We start from the raw sequence: 19,897 nt of genomic DNA on the forward strand, positions 1-19,897 counted from the left end.
AGTATTCATCTTTTAATATTATGAACGTAAGCCCACGTGGAAAAGAAGCTTTTTCTGTGACCCAGCAGGAACAACTCAGTGGAGCTGAATTTTTTCCTTGACTATATTATCATTAAGGGTGGAGCTAAATTACTTTGAGATGGTATGCTGTTGAGACGGGAAGCATGGCATAACATGATTATGGACTTAAAAGAATGACTTTGCCTGAGTCAGAGGGGTGGGCGATGAGCAAAAGCTGAGATGGAGTTCCCAAAAAACCAAACTCACTGCCTCGGATCCATTCCAATGAACAGGGATCCGATAGGACAGGGCAGAACCTTCCCCGCGGGCTCCGAGGCTGTCACTCTTTACAGGAGCACTGTTCTTGCAAAGACACGTGTGGATTTGAACTGCTGACCCTGCAGTTAGCAGCCCAACTCAGAACCACTTCACAACAGGGTTCCCTTCAGGATGGCGTTGGGAAGAGATGCTAATAATCCAAGTAAGAGATGATGGTGGAGTAGACCAGGCTGGCAGTCGTGGAGACAGAGCTAAACAGGCAAGTAGCATTTGAGGGTAAAACCAACATGATTGAAAACACACACACACACACACACACACACATACACACACACACACACAAAGGAGAGGCCATTGGTTTGAGCAACTGGAAAGGACACCGGTACTAGCTGCCTTCAAGCGGATTCTGGCTCACAGCCACCCACTGTGTGTCTGAGGAGAACTGTGCTCCACAAGATTTTTCAATGGCTGGTTTTTCAAAGTATATCAGAGCCCTTTCTTCTGAGGTGCTGTCTCAGGGTGGACTCGAACCACCAACGTTTTGAATAGCAGCTGAGCACTTAAACTGCTGTACCACCCAGGAGCTCCCCTGCAAAGATGGTGTCTCATTAACCCAATGGAGAGAAAATGGGAGGGACAGATGCGGGTAGGAGATGTGAGAATCAAGAGGTCTTCTTTGAAGAGGCAAAAATGCTTTATTCTCACTGAAGAAAAACAATAACAGTTCTCAACTTGGATTCTATAGGCCTCTAAAGATGCAAAGTTTGAGTTGCCTATTAGACCTCAAGGTGAACAGGATAGAGAATTGTACATGTAAGTCTGGATACCAAGAGAGAGATTGTGTTTTCTGGGAAGAAACAAAGATTCTCAAATGTTACAGCCCCAAAACATTTCAGATGAATGAGTCAAATAAGTTCATAAACCTTTAGCACATCCGGCTCTTGAAACATCTAATGAGAAATAAACCCAAGCTCCCTAAAAAAAAAAAAAAAAAAAGGAAAAGGCAGTTTAAGACATGACAGGCAGAAAGGGTAGTTTACAAACATACTCTTGGGGTAATAATCTGCAAAGGCACCAATAAGTCTGAAAAGGATTAATATGTGACAGGCAATGGAATAAATAAAAATGGCTGTGTTGTATGTGTGTGTGTGTCATGAAGTAGGAAGAAAAAATATAATAGGTGACCATTTCCATAAAATCTTTCACACACCACTGCAAAGCTAAAAATAACAAGGCGACATCATCCCAATATCCCACTAATGTTGAAGGGAAAAGGCTATTTTTTTATGCAGTCTAACAGTGATAAATGCCTCTAACAACAGTCTAAATATTCTAAAGATAGAAGTCCATTACACTGCACGGGGCAGCCCACAGTAATTAGCAAGGTAATTAGTCAGAGTTCACTAACTGTTTTTAACCATAATTTACAGGAGGAACAGAATCAGTATAAATGCTGCTTGTAAAGATGGTTAGGATGCAAAGCCCAAGACTTTATTTCCTGCCCAGAGCGTACACAATTCCATTACGATGAGCAACAACAACAAAAGGGTTAGATTGCTGATATCTTCTTTATCTTGTTCAATGCATTGTGGCTGGCAGGTCGGCATACTACAGGCAGTCTCTGGGCTACAAATATCTGCCTTTTAATATTAAGCAAATTTGGTGGAGTGGTTACAAGTTGGGCTGCAATCCTCAGGGCTGGCAATTCAAAACCACCAGCAGCTCCTCGAGAGGAAGACTGAGGTTTCTACTCCCGTACACAGTTACAGGGTGAGACACCCACATGCTATGAGTGAGTAAATGAGCTGAGATCACTGAACTGACCCCTCCTCCTAAGAGGCTCTTTCTCACAATCCCTTTGGCTTGCTGCATATGCAGCCACTAAATCACCGAAGACTTGGAGCCTTTTCTTGCACTAAAGTAGCCAAACAACTCACTGCCATCGAGTCGGCTCATACTCACAGTGACCCCATAGGGCGGAGTAGAACTACAGCTTCTAAGGCGGAAATCTTTATGGGACTAGACAACCCGTCTTTCTCCAGAGAGAGGCTGATGGATTCAAAGTGCTGACCTTGCCGTTCGCCCAAAAAGTAAGCCCTGTACTACCAGGGGTCCTTGCTGGCAGTAAAGTATGGCTACCAAAACCACATTCACTGCCATCGAGTCACGGCTGACTCAGAGGGATCCTTTGTGCTTTCTGAGACTGTAACTGTCTATGGGAGTGGAAAGCCCAGTCTTTCTCCCGTGGAGCTGCTGGTTGTTTCAAACTATCGACCATACGGATCGCAGCCCAACTCAGAACCCCTACATCACCAGGGCTGCTTAAAATAAGGTTAACTTTGAAGACATACTGAGAAACAGATCTCATTCATAACCCAATGGTAGACTGTATTCTGTTTGCCACTGGGTTATTCAAGCTGCAGCTTTTCCTTCCAGGGCGCTGTGGGGAGAGGGGTGGGGTAGATATCAAAAGCTGACGAAACCATGTCCTGGGTTGGGTTGGGTTGGGTTGGGTTGGGTTGGGTTGGGTTGGGTTGGGTTGGGTTGGGTTGGAGGTGCTTGGGATCGGGAGCAGGTTCAGAATTGGTGCCTCACTGGGCCATTCTTGAAGAAGTGATCCCACTAAGGGGAGCTGCCTATAGTATTTGCCAAGTATTTGCTGCCATGCCACACCACACCCACCTTGGTAGTTAGCTCCACAGGGAAAATGGTTTACTTCACAACTCACCAAAATGCCTGCTTTCCCGCCTGCTCGTGAGTGTTCTGATTCTATTAGGAGTTTTAGGGAAACATTCTCTACTCCTCCCAAGTCCAAACGCCATGGTCACATAGCACTGCCTCATCAGCTTGGTTTAGAGGCCTGTGGCCTCCAAGGCACCGTGCCCGGTCCTCACACTACACTCTTCCAGAGTCAAACTGATGCCCAGACACTGGAAGTGGGCCGATCAAGTTCACCCACAGGCACAAAACTGGGAAGAATCTAAGAGGCACCTCTCCCTAGAACGGTCTTCCCAATTATACCCCAAAGCCTGCTTTCTTTTTCTGTTTCACGTTAGTCCCCAAAGGCACTGCCAAACAAAAGCTGCCCACAAATTGGATTTCTGAGCCCTGGTGTGTAATGCGTTACACGTGGGGCTGCTAACCACAAAGTCAGCAGTTCGAAACCACCAGCCTCTCCACAGAAAGAGGAGACTCTGCTCCTATAAAGATTTCGTCTCAGGAACCTCATGGGATCGTTTTTATTGGGATCTACGGGGTCCCTCGGAGTCGGGATCAATTCGATTGCAGTTAGTGTGGTCTGAGTTGGTCTGGTCTGGTCGCTTTGGAGTCAATTGCGGCTCGTGGTGACTCCATTTGTGCAGAAAAGAATTGCTCCATGGGGTTTTCAGGGCTGTGACCTCACACCAGGCCTGTCCTCTTCAGCACTCTGCATGGGTTCAAACCACCTACCTATTGGCCAGTAGTCAAGTGCTTAACTGTTTGTGCTACTAGAAGCCTCCATCAATATTTCCCGAGTACCTCCTCCAGGCCTGACACAGCGGGAGCCAGACTGCATGCACAGTTCCACGGGGGGGGGGGGGGGGGGGGGGGGGGGGGCAGGGACTATCATTATGCCCATAAAGATGCTGGAACGAAGGCCCTCGGCCCTCTGGCCCTTGACCACCATCGATTCTTCCCCATGTTTCCAAGAGGAACTTTTGACATTCCCTACAGCCTCATACAGCTCACACTCATCCGCAAATGGCTGCCCTGATCATGCGCACAAGCCTTTGCTTTGAGCTGATTAATACTAGATCAGTGTGGAAACACTGGTTGTCACATGCTGACAAAAAGCTTAAGTAGGCTGTTATGTCATTTCTTGAGCAAAAATAGCGTTGTTTTTTTTTTAATTTGTTTCGGAGACTTATTTTTTTTCAAGCTGGAGACTCTAACATTTGGAAATATCTTTGCAAAAGAAAATCCATTTCCAAACAATTCCACTGTTTGACTTAAGGTTTAAAAGTGCCAACTTCACTTAGACTAGGAAGGGTCAAATAAAGAAAAAGAAAATGTACAGTTATCCATAAGAAAAGGTAAGCAGGTAAGCAAAATATTGGAAAACTGCCAGAACTGCTCAACAAGATTCTTTATCTGAATTGCCCACATCGGTAGAGACAGGGAAAAGGCAAGAAAAGAAATCCAGCTAGTTGCTACAGGAAGGCCAGAGGTGAGGGGGGTGTGTATATATGTATGTGTGTGTGTGTGTGTGCTTTTGTGTGTACACAGTGTAATTAGTACATAGGTCCTTCTCATCATGAAGAGGAAAAATATCTAAGCTTTCCTCAACACACCCAAGTTCAAGCTACAGGTGGTTTTACTAGTGTTAGGTGCTGTCAAGTCAGTTCCAGCTCACAGAGACCTATGCACAACAGGAAAAACATCGCTTATACTCTTAATATGATTCAATGATTGAAATGTATAATGCATAAATTATATGCCAGTAGAATTATTAGAAATATTAGTAGCCTTTTTAAAATCCTTATGCCTGGTCCCATGCCACGCAGCCACTGTGCCAGCTCCTCTCCCTGATGGTCTCTCTCTCGATAAGCCCCACTTTCCTACGCATGAGGTCCTTTTCCAAGAATTGGTCTTTCCTGATAATACACCAAAGTATCTGAGGCAAAGTCTGGCTCTCCTCACTGCGAAGTAGTACTCTGGTCTTGCAAACAAGACAGATGTGTTTGTTGTTCTGGCAGTCCATGGTACTTTCCGTACTCTTCCCCAGCCTCACATTCAAGTGCACAGGTTCTGCTGCCTTCCCCTCCAGTCATTGCCCAACTTTCACATGTATGGGACGTGACTGAAATTACCACGGCTTCACTCAGGCTCGCCTGAGTCTCCTCAGAGAGGCATCCTTGCGCTTCAACCCTTCAAAGAGGCCGAATGCAGCAGAGCTGCCCAACGCAATACAGTCGTTTCCCTTCTTGACTTCTGCTTGCATCAACTTTGATTGTAAATTCACAGGTGGATGAGACAAAAAGCAAAAGATTGGAGGTGTGTAGACCAAGATTCTGGTCATGCCAGTAATTCCCAAGACCTGGATACGTTACCTGCTAACTTGGGAGCAATTTTCCTGCCCTCTTTGAACATAGTGTGCTCATCGAGAACACAGAAATCACCCTCCTCTTGTGAGTTATGCTATGAGAACCGTGTAAAATTTCAGATCTGATGGTGTCTTGATAACACAGTTTAGATGTGATACAGAGGCAATATATTTGTTACTACCAATGCACCAAGTTGACTTACTGCATTCTACTTAGTTAAGAACATGAACAGCAAGGAGAGCCATGGGGGTGGGGGCCTCCCTAAGCTCTAATTGTTTAATACTGTTAATGGAGCCCATCTGCAATATAATTATTACAGTACATGGTTTTAGCAGGCCTGTTCGCAATTAAGAGATGCGCAAAGCACCCAATTAAATGATCCAGATTACAGACTGATGCAGCAAATCCTTGAATGTTAATACTAAAGGGGAAAGAAATACTAGAACTGATCCTGCAGTTCAGCAGATGCTCAAAAATCTATTTCTCCACGGTCTGGAGTGCTTCCTATAACGCGCCTCTGGCCGTGTGTAGATTTGACTACTTTGAAAATCTGTCTGTGGCTTCATCTGAAAACAGAGGGAGCTGGCTCAGGAGGAAGGTGCCACTTGATTCCCACTAAAAACTTTAAAATGTGCCAAGACACCTCCCTCAAGTGGTCACTGCAATGCAGTTAAGCAAGGGATGAGCATCCCCAGCAAATAACCAGAGATCGAGGCTAAAAGTCAACACAGTCACTCATCATACCCAAGCCGGGCTTTCTACTCACGTACAGTTACAGTCTCAGAAACCCACCGCAGCAGTTCTACCCTGTCCTGCAGGATGTCTACGAGTCATCAGAATTGACTCGATGGCAGCTCTTTGGGGTCTGGGTTTGGGTTTGGGAGATCTAGTCTACTCTAACTCGTCCTGACCCTTGAGCGCAGTGCAGAACTGCCCCCTAGAGTTTCTGAGACGATAAATCTTTATGACAGCAGCCACGTGCTTCTTTCTCCTGCAGCCCCTCTGGTGCTTAACCTGCTGTGTCACCAAGGCTAAGCTCCATCATGGCCAATAAGGCCCTATTTATCCTTCTGTTTCTTGCTTTGGAATTGACTATTGCTGATAGTGTCTATCAGTTGTGGAGACTTGTTTGAACTTCCATCCTTTTCAAGACTCAAAACTCACTTCCACCAAGTCCATTCAAACTCACAGTGACCCTCTAGGACAGAGTGGAATTGCCCCTGTAGGTTCCTGAGGCTGTGAATCTTTATGGGATCAAAAGCTTCATCTTTCTCCTACAGGGTAGTTGGTGGGTTTGAACTGCTGACTTTGTGGTTAGCATCCTAAAGCATAGCCCACGATGCCACCAAAACCAAAACCATACTCACTGATCCCGACTCATAGAGACACTAGGACAGAAACATCTGCCCCTGTGGGTTTCCAAAGCAATAAATCTTTACAGGAGTAGAAAGTCTCATTTTCATTCCTGGGAGCACCTGATGGTTTCAAACAGTTGACCTTGAGGTTAGCAGTCCAATACATAACCCAGTTTAAGACAATCCTATTCATAGTACTTTTCTTTTTTTATCTTTTCTCATTATTATTTTTAGTCATTTTATTGGGAGCTCTTACATCTCTTATAACAATCCATAAGTCAGTTCTATGAAGCAAACTTGTACAGGTTGCCATAGTCATTTTCAAAACACGATCTGTAGCCCTTATTATCAGCTCCTCATTTTTCCCTCCCATCCTCACAAACCCTTGGGAAATTATAAATTGTTATTTTCAGATCTTACACCATCCGCTGACTCCCTTCATCCATGTTCCTACTGTTCATCACCCTCGGGGGGAGGAGGAAAGTTACACATTGATCATCAAGATCAGTTCCCCCTTTCTTCCTTCCCCACCTTCCCCCTGCCCTCATGGTATCGCTATTTCTCACACACACAAAAATGAAAGTAGTACTTGAATCTATTACTTTGTCGGATTCCAAAAGAAATTAGCTTCCTTCCACTCTTTAGCTAGAAAGGACACATGAGAAAATGAATGGCCAAACATGGAGCTAATTCCCAGATGAGGCGCTTTCCCGGATCGGGAGACACAAGTGATAGAAATTCACCCCTCACGTTCATCTACAGCACAGGCCCCCACACATTTGGCCCATCACCCCATTTTCAGAAAATAAATAACTCCATGATCCCCTGACAATTAAAAATGTTTTTACTATTGCCCATATCCCAGGATAAAGTGAAGGTCATTGTTTCTGCAGTCCCTTATGGGTGGTTCCAGTACCCTCCAGGGGGCAGAAACACCCATTTGAGAAACACCAATCTATAGAAAACCATTATTTTATCTAATTCTCCCATGAACAAATGTATTGCCTTTAATCCCTCATTATTCTGAGTAAAATGCAACTAGATCTATCTTTTTACAATAGAATTCCTAGGACTAAATTTGATTAAAGTTTTTCTGGATTGATATAAATTCTAAACACAAAGACTTCTGTATCACATAGAAAAATTCAGACATTTAATGGATTTCAAATAAATTCTATGAATGAATGAGGCTTTCATAAGGTTCAGGAGTAGCCGTGCCACTTGTGAATTGGGTACTTTGTGTGACTAATGCCTCCGGATTTATGTATGTTCTTGAGAGGACTAAAATTATTCTCACTCAGAAAACTCCTACTCTCTGAGCAATTAATTAATCAGACCTTAAAGATGAAAATGACAGGATCATCGGAGGTTGGAATTTAACAGAATTTGGACTTACGTCCAAAGCCAAAGAATGCACTGCTGACAGAGTAGGTCCTTGTCACACTGCGCAAGCGTTTTCCGGAACTAGCCTCAGAGTTTAGGCAAATATGAATGGAACATTCCTGGAAAAAAAAATGACCTTCTCCTGTGGACTAACCTTGGAGTAAGCAGGCTTGGAAAATGGAGCTGAAAGGGAACTGGCCGGGTGACTGTGTGGAATACTGAAGGAGTCAAGCCGCTGCTTGCCAGGGCAGGCCACAGCCCTGGAACAGGTGACTCTGAAGAGGTATTGTGAGCCCTTTCAGGAGCCTGATGTATGACACTGCAGTACTGCCAGGGGTGCGGAGGGCAACTCAGGTTCAAGGCAGCCAGGCGCCATGTGTCCGCAGTCTATCGATCAAGAGACGCGCTATGCACTGCACACACTGCCATTATATTCTAAGAGAGATTAAGCTTCTGGCAGGGCGGTCACCCGTAATTTTCCAGTCACTGCTCCAGTTCATGTTAAAAATTCAGGTCCATTCCAGTATCATTTCATTAGTCACGACTGAACTGGGTAAAATCAGTTCGAAGCCCTGCGTTTGCTCCGCAAGTAAAGTGCAATGAGCTAGAATTATTCTTGTTGGATGTGGATAAGGCACGTCACGTGATAAGATAAATGTTCACCAAAATTAATCTGTCAGCAGTGGGACTGATGGATTGACAGAGAGAAAAGAGGCAATGACAGGAACACAATGCAGAGAGAGGAGGAGGGAGGGATTCGAGGGAGAAACGTCAAGACTTAATGAGCGACTATTTATAGGAAGAAGATGAAGGAGAGGGAAGAGTCAAAGATGACTCCAGGGTTCGTTCTTCAACGGCTGGGGAGACGGCGGTGCTCCTGAAAGAAATGGGAAAGCCAGGAAGGACGGCAGGCTCCGCCCTCACACTGGGCAATGTCACTAACCGTGGGCAGAGCCATTGTGCAAATTCCCCCTGCTTCTTTCCAGCTGAGTATAGAGCAAAGGGCAGTGGCCAATCTGTTAACCAAAAAAGGCAAATGAGTAAAGACAGAATGACACTCGCAGTTATTCAGGTGACAGGAATGAACCAACGCAGGAGTAAAAGGGGCACAAGATAAGACAGGCCGTCAACAGCACAGGTGTGCGGTGGACTGCAGGAAACCAGGGAGGGGCCAACGCACTCCAGGCCGAAATGGTCAAAACCGCCTAGTTGTTTTGGGAGAGATGAGTCAGAGATAGGGTCAAAATGAAAGCCCCAATCGGAGCCAAGCAGGAGGTCGAAATAAAGAAATAGTCAGGGGAAGGCCACAAAGAGAAATCTCGCCACCTACCACTCTACCATCTTATTCTAAGTTCTTCAAGCACTTGGTCAAGACCTGAACTCTGTGCCCTGCTGTTGTGCTGCCGTCCCCATGCTGACAGCCTGTCTCCTCCCAGTAGAAGGGTAAGTTTCCTAAGGAGCCACTCAATCAATGCCCAGTCAAGCTGACCTCCTGACTTCTCAGGATTCAACTGATGTGGACTAAACCCAAAGCCCTTATCTCTTCACAATCTTCAAAGCATTTCAGATTCACCCCCTTCCACTACCAATACAACCTTTTCTCTCTCTACTCTGGCACTTAGTGGCTGTTTGCCCTTGTTGAGGACATGAACCATAAATCTCAACAGCCACGCTTGTCAATAGGAGCCCTAGTGGCATAGTGGTCACACGCTGAGCTGTGATCCGCAAGGTCAGCGGTTTGAAACTACTAACCACTCCTCAAGAGGAAAATGGGGCTTTCTCCTCCTATAAAGAGACACAGTCTCAGAAACTCAAGGGGTGGTTCTAGCCTGCCTATACATGAGTCAGCATCAGCTTGACAGCAGTGAGTTTGGTGTTTCTGGCTTGGTAGCACAGTGGGTTACACATTGGGCTGCTAACAAAAAAGTCACCAGTTCAAACCATCTGCTGGTCTAAGGGAGAAAGATGAGGTTTTCTACCCCCATAAAGATGTCCAGTCTTAGAAACCTGGACATGCTCCTCTGTCCTGCAGGGTCGCCATGAGTTGGAATTAATTCCCTAGCAGTGGTTTGTTCTTAGTCAGCTTACATCTTTAAACACCTATGCCATTAGGTTACTAAAAGAATTGGGTTAAATTTTTTATATCATCTACAAATGTGGCACTACTGCCCGGTTTTCTGAACACACTTCTCCAACATCCCAGCAAGTCAAGCTCTTGCACACAGCAGCCTTTGCCCGACCGGCACTCTATGCAGGAGCCCCTCCCTGCCTCCTGGCAAATGCACCCCCAAGTTGCTCTTACGGCAACATCATTGCTTCTTCCTCGATGGGACCTTCTTTGACATCTGTGGGCAAAGGTGATTCTCTCCCTAAGGGGCCCACAGGTTTGGTCTGTCTTTCTTTCTCTCTCTCTCTCAGGTTTGGTCTGTCTTTCTCTCTCTCTCTCTCTCTCTCTCTCTCTCTCTCTCTCTCTCTCTCTCTCTCAAACTAGTCACTGGGCTGATGTAAACCACACACTACTATGTGCCTCATCTCTGATACCCACCAAGTTATAAACAAAGGCAGGGTCAAATGTTAGCTCTTCACAGGTTGCCCATAGGCCTAGCATGGTGTTTGACTTGAAGTAGATGTTCAATAAATACATGCTGAATCAAACAGAGCACATAACAGATAGACATTTGATTTCTTGGTAACGATATGAGTAGCCACAGGTTGCTCCACCACTTTGCAATTAATCCATAACAATGATAAAAACTAGCCCATGGTCGGAGTGTAGACAATTGGACATCCCCTCACAGAGGGTTACAAGGAAGGGACAAGTCAGTCAGGGTGCAGTTTAGCACTGACTAAACACACAACATTCCTCTGTTTCTTCATTTCATCCTCCCTATCATGACCTGTTCTACCTTGCAAATCCGGCTAGACCAGAGCTAAGAGGTTTGGACACATGGAAACCAGGACAGATAAAACCCTCAGAAACAGTAATGGGAATAGCAACACCGTAACACCATAAGGGCAGGCGGGGGGGGGGGGGGGGACGGACCAATAGCGATAATGACGTATAACCCCCCAAGAGGGACAAACAACAGAAACGTGGGTGAAGGGATACAGCAGACGGTGTAAGATATGAAAAAATAATATAATTTATGGATGGTTCACAGGGATGGGAGGGTGGCAGACGGAGGGAAAAAAGAGGAGCTGATAATAAGGGCGCAAGTAGAAAGATAATGTTTTGAAAATGACAATGGCAACATATGTACAAGTTTGCTTGATAGAATTGATTTATGGGCTGTGATAAGAGCTGTAAGAGCTCCCAAATAAAATGACTTAAATTTTTTTTAAAAAAACCTATCCCATGGTCAGCTCTTAATTAGCTACAATAATGGAATGTGGTAACAATGATATGCTAACGGTGCAAACAGACATTTTCGTTGTTTTAGGTAATGAAGCCATCGCATTCTTAATCGTCTCTTAGGGATATGGAAGCTGGGCAGTGAAGAAGGCTGAAGTATGTCCAATTGGGCCTCTACTCAAGTACTCCCTCGATGCTAGAACCCTTTTCCAATAGCCCAGCAGTCTGTGATGCTCACCTTCCTGACACAATTGCTGAAGACAAAGTGGGCGCATAAGCAAATGGAGTAAAGAAAGCTGATGATGCCTGGCTATCAAAAGATATCGTGTCTGGCATCTTAGAGGCTTGAAGATAAAACAAGCAGTCATTTAGTTGAGAAGCAACAAAGCCCACATGGAAGAAGTGATCATGAGGTGTCAATGGGATCAGGTATCAGGCATCAAAGACCCAGAACAAAAAAAAATCTTATCAATGTGGATGAGGGAGAGTGGAGAGTGGAGACCCAAAGCCCATCTGTAGACAATTGGACATTCCCAGCCAGGGTACAGTATAGCACTGGTGAAACATACAACTTTCCTCTAGTTCTTTAATGCTTCCTCCCCTCCCTGCCCCCTATCATGACCCCAGTTCTACCGTGGAAATCTGGCTAGACCAGAGCATGTACACTGGTACAGATAAGAGCTTGCAACACAGGGAATCCAGGACAGATAAATCCTTCAGGACCAATCGTGAGAGTAGCAATACCAGGAGGGGATGGGGAAGGTAGCAGGGAAAGGGAGAACTGATCACAATGATCTACAAATAACCCCCTCCCAGGGGGAACAGACAACAGAAAAATGGGTGAAGGGAGACAGTGGTAGGTATAAGGCATGAATAACAATTTATAAATGATCAAGTGTTCATGAGGGAGGGAGGAAGGGGGAGGGAGGAATCTGATACCAAGGGCTCAAGTAGAAAGAAAACATTTTGAAAATGACAAATGTGCTTGACACAATGGATGGATGTATGGATTGTGATAAGAGCTGTAAGAGGCCCCAATAAAATGATTTTTAAAGTGTCATAATATATATATATATATATTCAAGTGATCTAAAGACGTATAAAATATCTCACGAAACAGACCCTGTGGGGTTTTTTTGTTGGGGCGGGGGACTTTTTTGTTGTTGCTTTTTTGGTGGGGGAGGTTTGCACTGTCAGGAAGCCCTGTCCCCACTGTGTCCCAGATGCCTCTTTCTGCTGTCTCATGCCAAGGTCAATGGAGCACTGACTCCTGGACAATCCAGGAAGTGGAAGCTGCTGGGTCTGGGTACAGTTGTTAGTTGCCACAGAGTGGATTCTACTTCCTGGGTCCGACCCCAGCTCACGCACACCGAGTAAACCTATGCTTGGTAGCGTTTTCAAGCCAGTGACTTTCAGACGCACATCACCAGGCGTCATCCAAGGCACCTCAGAAGGGGATTAAGCCACCAACCTTGGGGCTATCAGTCAAGCACTTAATCATTTGTGCCACCAAAGTATTCGTGGAGCAGAGTAGGAAGAGAAAATATTCCCAGTGATGCAAATTCACTTAAACTGCATTATCATTTCCCAGATAGGAAAATCTGACATGCTATAGAGTAAACCCCCCAAAATAAACTCACCGCCGTCGATTCAATGCTGACTCAAAGCAACTCCACTGTGCATTGCCAAGAGCCCTGGCTGTGCAGTGGTTCTGCATTGGGCAGCAATGTGCATGGTCGGCAGTTCAAAACCAGCAGATCTGCAGTACAGAAGACTGGGCGATCCACTCCCATCAACAGCTAATGCTATACGGTAGAGAGGGGAAAGACAGGGCTTTCCTCGGCAGAGGAGAGTCAAACCATGTGGCCTTCATCTTCCATCACCTTCTGCTTTCATCCCTTCCCAAGCGGAAGAGAAAAGAATTCCAAAGTAACCGGACACAAGACAAGTCTTCGTTTTGACTTATGGAAAGCTTCAGAAAAAGGTTTCTCAACTTTTCTGGGGAAAAACCTCTCATGACTAATCTAAAGTGTGCCTTCCCTTGTTTTATATGTGTGATCCATCCTTTTTTATTTTAATATGGGGCATTAACAGCCGGTGAAATACTTACGTTTGGAATTCAGACTGCATTTATGCTTGTAAGAGTCTGTACAAACCAGAAAGATAAGGGTCTGGCTAACAGAACAAAATTGTTACTGGTTTTTGTTTCTTTGTTTGTTTGTCATTTCACACTCTAGTACTTGAAGATGGTCAGAAAACAACCTCCTAGATAGGACGGGGAAGAAAATTACAATAAATCAGGACCGAAGATCATAGAACCAAACTGTTTAATACTGAGGGTGACCACTTTCCCCACCTGCTCTTGGTTTATGTCTGCTGCTCTGGCCTCATCGATAGTGACCCCTTCGGCTCCCTAAGATGGCACCATGTGGACATGTAGTTGAGCAGCATCCTGTCTGGAGGCAGAAGGACCCCTAACCATTCTCTACTGGAGAAAAGCCGAAGGTTTCCAAAAACAATGGTGAGCACAGAGGAACTTTGTCCTGCCTGCTGGCGAAGAGATAATACACGTTTTCACAATGAGAACTGTCAAGAAATAAGGGCTGATCAACACTGAATATTTATGAGCTCCCCTGAGACACACACCCAGAGCTCTGCTTTGCAGCCTATACATGTGTTTCCTCCTGCACTTCCACCCCCAGTCTAGGGAGTCAAGAGAGAGGCACCGTGATTCAGCATTTCTAGGGCATTCATTAGCATAGGCTGGAGGGCAACAAACTCAGGGAGAGAAAAGGGACACGCTGGATATTAAAATCAGAACTTTCTTCTATTAAAAACAAAAGGAAAAAAGATGGAATGCTCTATTTTCTCTCGCTGAAGCAGAGTAGAAGCAGCCAAACTGACAAGTGTGTCTCTTACCACTATCATTAAGCGAGACATCCTCAGAAACAGCAGAAAGCATATGGGAGACTTTTTTTTTTCCTTTCCTCCCAACTAGTTCAAGAAAAGCTGAAAAACGAGCTAAAAGGAAAAAGAAGCCAAAGAGAAAATTTTCGGTAACCCCATCAGTCAGCACACTGTTTGTGTCTCTAAAAGAATACTTTGAATCTTGCTTCTCTCGGGCCATGTCACTTGAGGGAGGGTCCTATCTCCTGCAGCCCCTCGGCGAGTCCTTAGCACGAAGCTTTGCAATGGGAGGCATGAGCAGCAAAGGTTTGTGGATGAAACGAACAGGAAAAGACCCATGCTTTCCCCTATGATGCTCAGCTAACTCTGAGAAGAAAAACGCAGCCTTCATGAGGGTAAGGTGGGGTGAGCGGAGAGACAGGGTAGAATCACTCCAGCAGCAAGTAGGTGTTCCAGATGAGCCATCTAGTCCTACACATTAAGAAGTCTTCATATCACAAAAAAAAGTCGAATATACCGAAGTCAAATCATATCCCCAAATAAGGATAAATGATCGGCTTCCAGCCCTGGAGTTATAAAGAGATTCCATTGAAATTTCTTTCAAGCCATAGCTCAGAAAGGTTGAAGTATTCATTGAAGTAGCCTTGGAAGTAGACTTGATTTTCCTATTTATTTTATTTAGGTTTATTTTTTTCTTTTTCTCAGCGCGCTACACTAACGAAGCACTGGAGTCTGAGAACCAGCCCTGAGTCCTTGTTTTTGCTCCTAGTAGTTGCCTGTAGGACAGTCCCAAGGCTCTTGTTAATTAAAAAAGTCATAAAATGGGCCTTGGTACATTTTATGTCAAAAGGCGGCTTCCTCTGCCTTAAAAATTTGTCTTATTAATAAGACAAATGGGTACATGTGACCTAGGAGTTGGCCCATGAAATGACAGAGTGGTTTAGGGGAAAGGGGCTATCAGAAAATTGAGGCCCATTTATCTCAGCCAAGGTGAGTACCAGACGTGTCACAATGATGTGAAACAAAGCTACCGTCTCCAACAATAAAAATAAGCAGGAAGCTTTTCAACAGCCATCTGGCATAAAATATATAAAAATTAAATACGTGAATTTTAAATTCGCTCTAACAACCTTAGAACAGACACATAGAAACTTGTATTTCACTAAATAGGTGGATAGATGGAGAAATAGTGTTATAGTTTATCTTCTGGGGGTGGGGAGAGATGGAAATCACATATACTTTTCTTAAATTTCAGAAGTTTAGAGAGTTACCGCCTGCTCTTCTCAACTGGACAAGCCCAGTTCAAAATAAAATCTTGGGCATGCAAGCTTTATATTGTCTCTGATAAGAGGCACTGGTAACCCATCAGGCAAATCTGTTCTGGGTCTCAGATGATATTCATTGAAATAAAGAGCAGAATGCAGAAGCAAAGGCCATTTACACTCTGGACATGAAGGACCTTCATCTTACATTGAATGTCCTTCTAAAAGCAGTGCTGCTTTCAGAGCCAACCTGAAGTAAAGTAACTTCCCATGAGCGAGGCTGAGTGAGTCCTGAGGATTATTCTAGCCAAGCCTGGCTTCTCTGTTATGGAAATAATTTTGCTTCTATTTACCATAAGCCTTGAAAATGCCAAATTGTTTACTGGCTGGTAATACAGTGAAAACAAGTTATGTTGGGTTGTTTGTTTTTTTACCCTGAAGTTGTTTAAACTGAAGGACTCAATTTTTCAGTGAAAGGCCAATGGGGTACTATTGGCCACATAGCCCCTTAGAGCAAAAAAAACAAACCAATTAAAACCTAAGTATGCAGATTGAGAGCAAATTACTATCTAATAGAAGTTAGAATTCTACATCCTTACATAAATCTTCACAGAAGCAAGCTGGTATCCTATTCACTTTATATTCACTTTAACTATTGGTCAGTGTCCAACGCACCTGGAAGATACATATGTCACATTTCAGCTGTTAAGCTTTGCAAGGCCACATAAAATTACAATTCCCCGTTTAGAGTGAGAGAATAGAAACAAAAGGCAATCCTCTCCCAGTCCCTCCCAGTTTAATTCCCTCTGGTATCGCCCCTGTAACAGTATTAATTGCTTTCCTAATAAAATGATGCAGTAAAATCTGTGAAATCCAATTCTGGCAGAAAATCAAATCAAAGGCAAATGCTTCCTGGCAACTACTTTTGCATCCCCAAACTCCTGCCTACCTTGTGATTCTTTTGCTGGTGTCTTGCCTTTGTGTCGAGAACATGGTAGGGACTTTCCGAGTCTTGGTTGATGTAATACACGAGTCTTGACGGTAGTGTGATTTCTTTCTGCATCGCAGTGCTCTGGCTGTGGTTGCTGCTGCTGTCCCGTGGCAGCGGATGGTCTTCTTCTGCCAGGACTCCTGAGTTTTTTTCTGCAGTTTCATTCCAATGCGGAGCTGAAGTGGGGTGAAGAACAAACACACACAGAGACACACACCATAAATACCTTAATACTAAAATGCGAATACTGTTCATTGCAAAGTTTTCTAAATACAAGCAGGTAAAAAGTGGAGATACAGTCAAGCAAATGACCGCCACCGTCAAATAGCCTGGAATGGCTAACTCAGTAAGTAAGGCTTGTACAATAATCAGCAGCTAGCTTGGTGTGTGATGTTCACATGCTCAGCTAGTTCCATATCTATACTTCTAAAGTATGAAGGTGGGGAGGAATATGGACTTGTGTCACTAGATGAACTAGGCGGGGTGGGGGGGAGGGGGGTGTTCATTCTGACCCTCATTATCTCTGCCCTTTCTCAGCTCTACTGTCTAGTTGTTGCCCCTCTGAAGCCTGTGAACACTTCGAAGATCAGGTGAGTGCCGAGTTCATGCAGACGAAATGTTGATGGATCCTTTTACATAATGGATAATTCCCTTTTCTTGTAACTTTGAAATGAGCAAAAATCCTGTGCCATAGAGAGACGCAGGTGTTGGCAACTTTCCAATTTCTCTTTTTTTTTAATTTCCCTTCTAAGGGCAGCTTTCTGTCCTTCGTGATTTCCATCCATCAAGGTATTGAATGTGATTCTATTTCACTTGTCCAGTATAGTGACAAGTGTTTTGAAAAACCCTAACCGGCCGCCTGTGTTGCAGGAGTACCTCTCCTCGCCTCAATCCCAACAGCAGGTGGGGGAAAAATGGGTAGGAAATGCGAGGAAACAGCCCATTACCACTATTCTCATTACAACCCTCCCGCAATCACATTTAGGTTCACCACGCAAGAAGCAACTTGCGCACTCGAGCATTTCCCAGGCACCGGTTTCCCTTCGGCCAAGTTGCCAAAGATCGCTGGGGGACCCAGAGCCAACGAAATGCCTTCCAGGGGCTCCCCACGGTCAGAGGGATGGGGTTGAGTGAACGCAACAGAAAGGGGGCTTCCGAAAGTGAAGCGGGGCGAATGGGGGGTGAGAAGGCGAGGGTTGGCTGGGACGCAGGAAGGCCGCCAAGGAGAGGGGTCCGGAGCGCACTTCGCTTTCCCGCAGGGCCCCGCGGGGGAGGCCTTGCAAAGGGCACGGGCACGGGCATACCCACCGCTGGCTGCAGCCGGCCCCCAGGCGCGGGACCGCGGCGCGGCGGCGAGCGGAGGCAGCAGGAGAAGGACGAGGAGCAGGCGGCCGGGCGGCGCGCGGGCGAGGGCGCGGGCGCGGGCGCCGGCGGGCGCAGGGCCGGCGGGGCGGCCGCGGGCGCCGCAGGAGACTCGGACGAAGCTGCAGCTCGCCCGGGACGGCGGCCGGGAGCTGCTGCCCGGCGGCTGCATGGCTCATAGCTCCCGGGCGCCGCTCCGTGTGGTTGGCGACCGCGCCGGGATGGGCTGCGGGCGCGGGGCGCGCGAGGAGGTCGCAGGCGTAGCCGGTCACGCCGGCTCGGCGCGCATGGTGCCACCACGGGCTGGGGCTCGGGCTGCGGCTCGGCCGCGGAAGAGCCCGGAGCTCCTCGCCGCAGCGCCAACTTGGAGCCTCCCGAGCTGGGCGCGGCCGCTCCAGCGACTGCGGGGGCTGCCGCCGGGGCTAAGGATGCTGAGGCGGTGCGCGGGAGCGAGCGGTCTCGGGGGCGCGCAGCTCGGGCACGCGTCCCGCCCCCGAGCGCGCGCCGGAGCCCGGCTGGGGCTGCTGCTGCGGCAGCTGCTGCCCTTGCCTCGCACACGCCGCACTGCGCATGCTTTGTGGTGGGGCGGAGGGCGGGGGAGCAGCAGGGTGATGCAGCATCCCGGGCAGCAGCCGCGGTGACCGCGGCACCTCGAAAGGGGAGGGGGCCGCGGGAGGGCAGCAGGAAGCCAGGGATGAGGCCAGAGGGCCAAAGGGTCAGAGGCCGGACAGGGATGTGATCTGAAGCACACCCGCCTTTCCCACCCCCCATGTCAGACACCCCGGAGACCCGCTCCTGGGCCCACCGCGTAGGAGCCCTGATGGCGCAGCGCTTCAGCGCTCCTGGCAAACAAGTAGGCGGCTGTTGAAGCCCCTTGCCCGGGAGAACGCCGAGGCCACCTGCTTCCATGTGATTTACAGACTTGGAGCACCTACGGGGCAGCGCTACTCTGTCCTATTGGTCGCGGAGAGTCGTGATCAAGTCAGCGCCAGCGCGTTTGGTTTGGAGCATTCCAACGACATCCCGCTGCGGGGTGGGAGGTGGGAGATAGGCCAAGCAGGTCCTTCTTAATCTTTTATTTATTTCCTTCCTGAAAATAAATCTAAATGATTGCAGCCGGGGTAGTAAAAATAGCGCGGCTTCTCTTTCAGTCACTCAGCAGCGGATGGCCGCAGCTGGGGAACCAAGTTTGAGCATCACTGGCTGCCTGGCGCGCTGATGCCAAGCGGCCACCGCGCCCGCGGGCCCTCCGTGCCCCGCGTTTTCCCTGACCTCAGGCCTGCTCCCGGGCTGTGCAGAAAGGCCATCGTGGGCAGAAAGTGTGAGCGGACGTCCTGGAGAGCTCTGGGAAGAGCTGGCGGCACAGCTGTCTCCAGAATCCAACATTTGTCCTCCATGGGGACCAGCATGCGTTTGGGAGGACACAGTTCAAAGGCTGAGAGTGGCTGAGATTGGGTCCTGATTTGTGCAGAGAAAAGGCAAATCTGGCATCGCTGACAGGTGGGCCAACAGCCACCCACTCTGATGGTTTCAAGTGAGGGCCTGCCTATAGCATATCCCTGCCCCCAAATTCCCCTTCCCAAGGACAGTCGCATATACATAGAGCAGCACCTACTTTGGGGAAATCGAGAATTCCATGATTTTTTTAATATGAATAAAAGTACCTGCCAGGCATTGAAGCTTGCCCATGTTCTTCCTCCTTTCCCCTCACCCCAATTTAACAGAGAGATCACACACACACACACACCTCTAAGAGCACGGAGCTATATTAACTCTTCCTCTTTACATCCGAGCTGATATTTATTATCAGAAGTTTATTCATGTAAAATTGGACATCATGCAGTCCCCCATCCCCACCCCCCACCCCCAGCTTTGAGTCCTCAGGACCGAGGCACAGTGTTTGGGGCTCTAAGAAAACATGT

At 46.8% G+C, this 19,897-nt stretch overlaps 1 protein-coding gene across 4 annotated transcripts in view; it reads right to left on the minus strand.

The window, feature by feature from the left end:
• ADAM23 (ADAM metallopeptidase domain 23) overlaps nucleotides 1-18,369 on the minus strand; it is a 189,989-nt gene extending 171,620 nt beyond the window's left edge. For 2 of the 4 annotated variants that reach the window (XM_075530315.1, XM_075530317.1), the window contains exons 1-2: nucleotides 17,922-18,369; nucleotides 16,572-16,789 (exon numbers count right to left, since the gene is read on the minus strand). In XM_075530315.1, coding sequence (XP_075386430.1) covers nucleotides 16,572-16,789; nucleotides 17,922-18,147 — 444 coding nt within the window. In that variant the 5' untranslated portion in view covers nucleotides 18,148-18,369. The remainder of the gene's footprint in view (nucleotides 1-16,571; nucleotides 16,790-17,921) is intronic. The other 2 variants (XM_075530314.1, XM_075530316.1) reach the window with 2 other exon arrangements.
• Nucleotides 18,370-19,897: the final 1,528 nt, after the last annotated feature.

Source organism: Tenrec ecaudatus, chromosome 13, assembly GCF_050624435.1.
Source record: "Tenrec ecaudatus isolate mTenEca1 chromosome 13, mTenEca1.hap1, whole genome shotgun sequence".
In the NCBI taxonomy this organism is placed as follows: domain Eukaryota; kingdom Metazoa; phylum Chordata; class Mammalia; order Afrosoricida; family Tenrecidae; genus Tenrec; species Tenrec ecaudatus.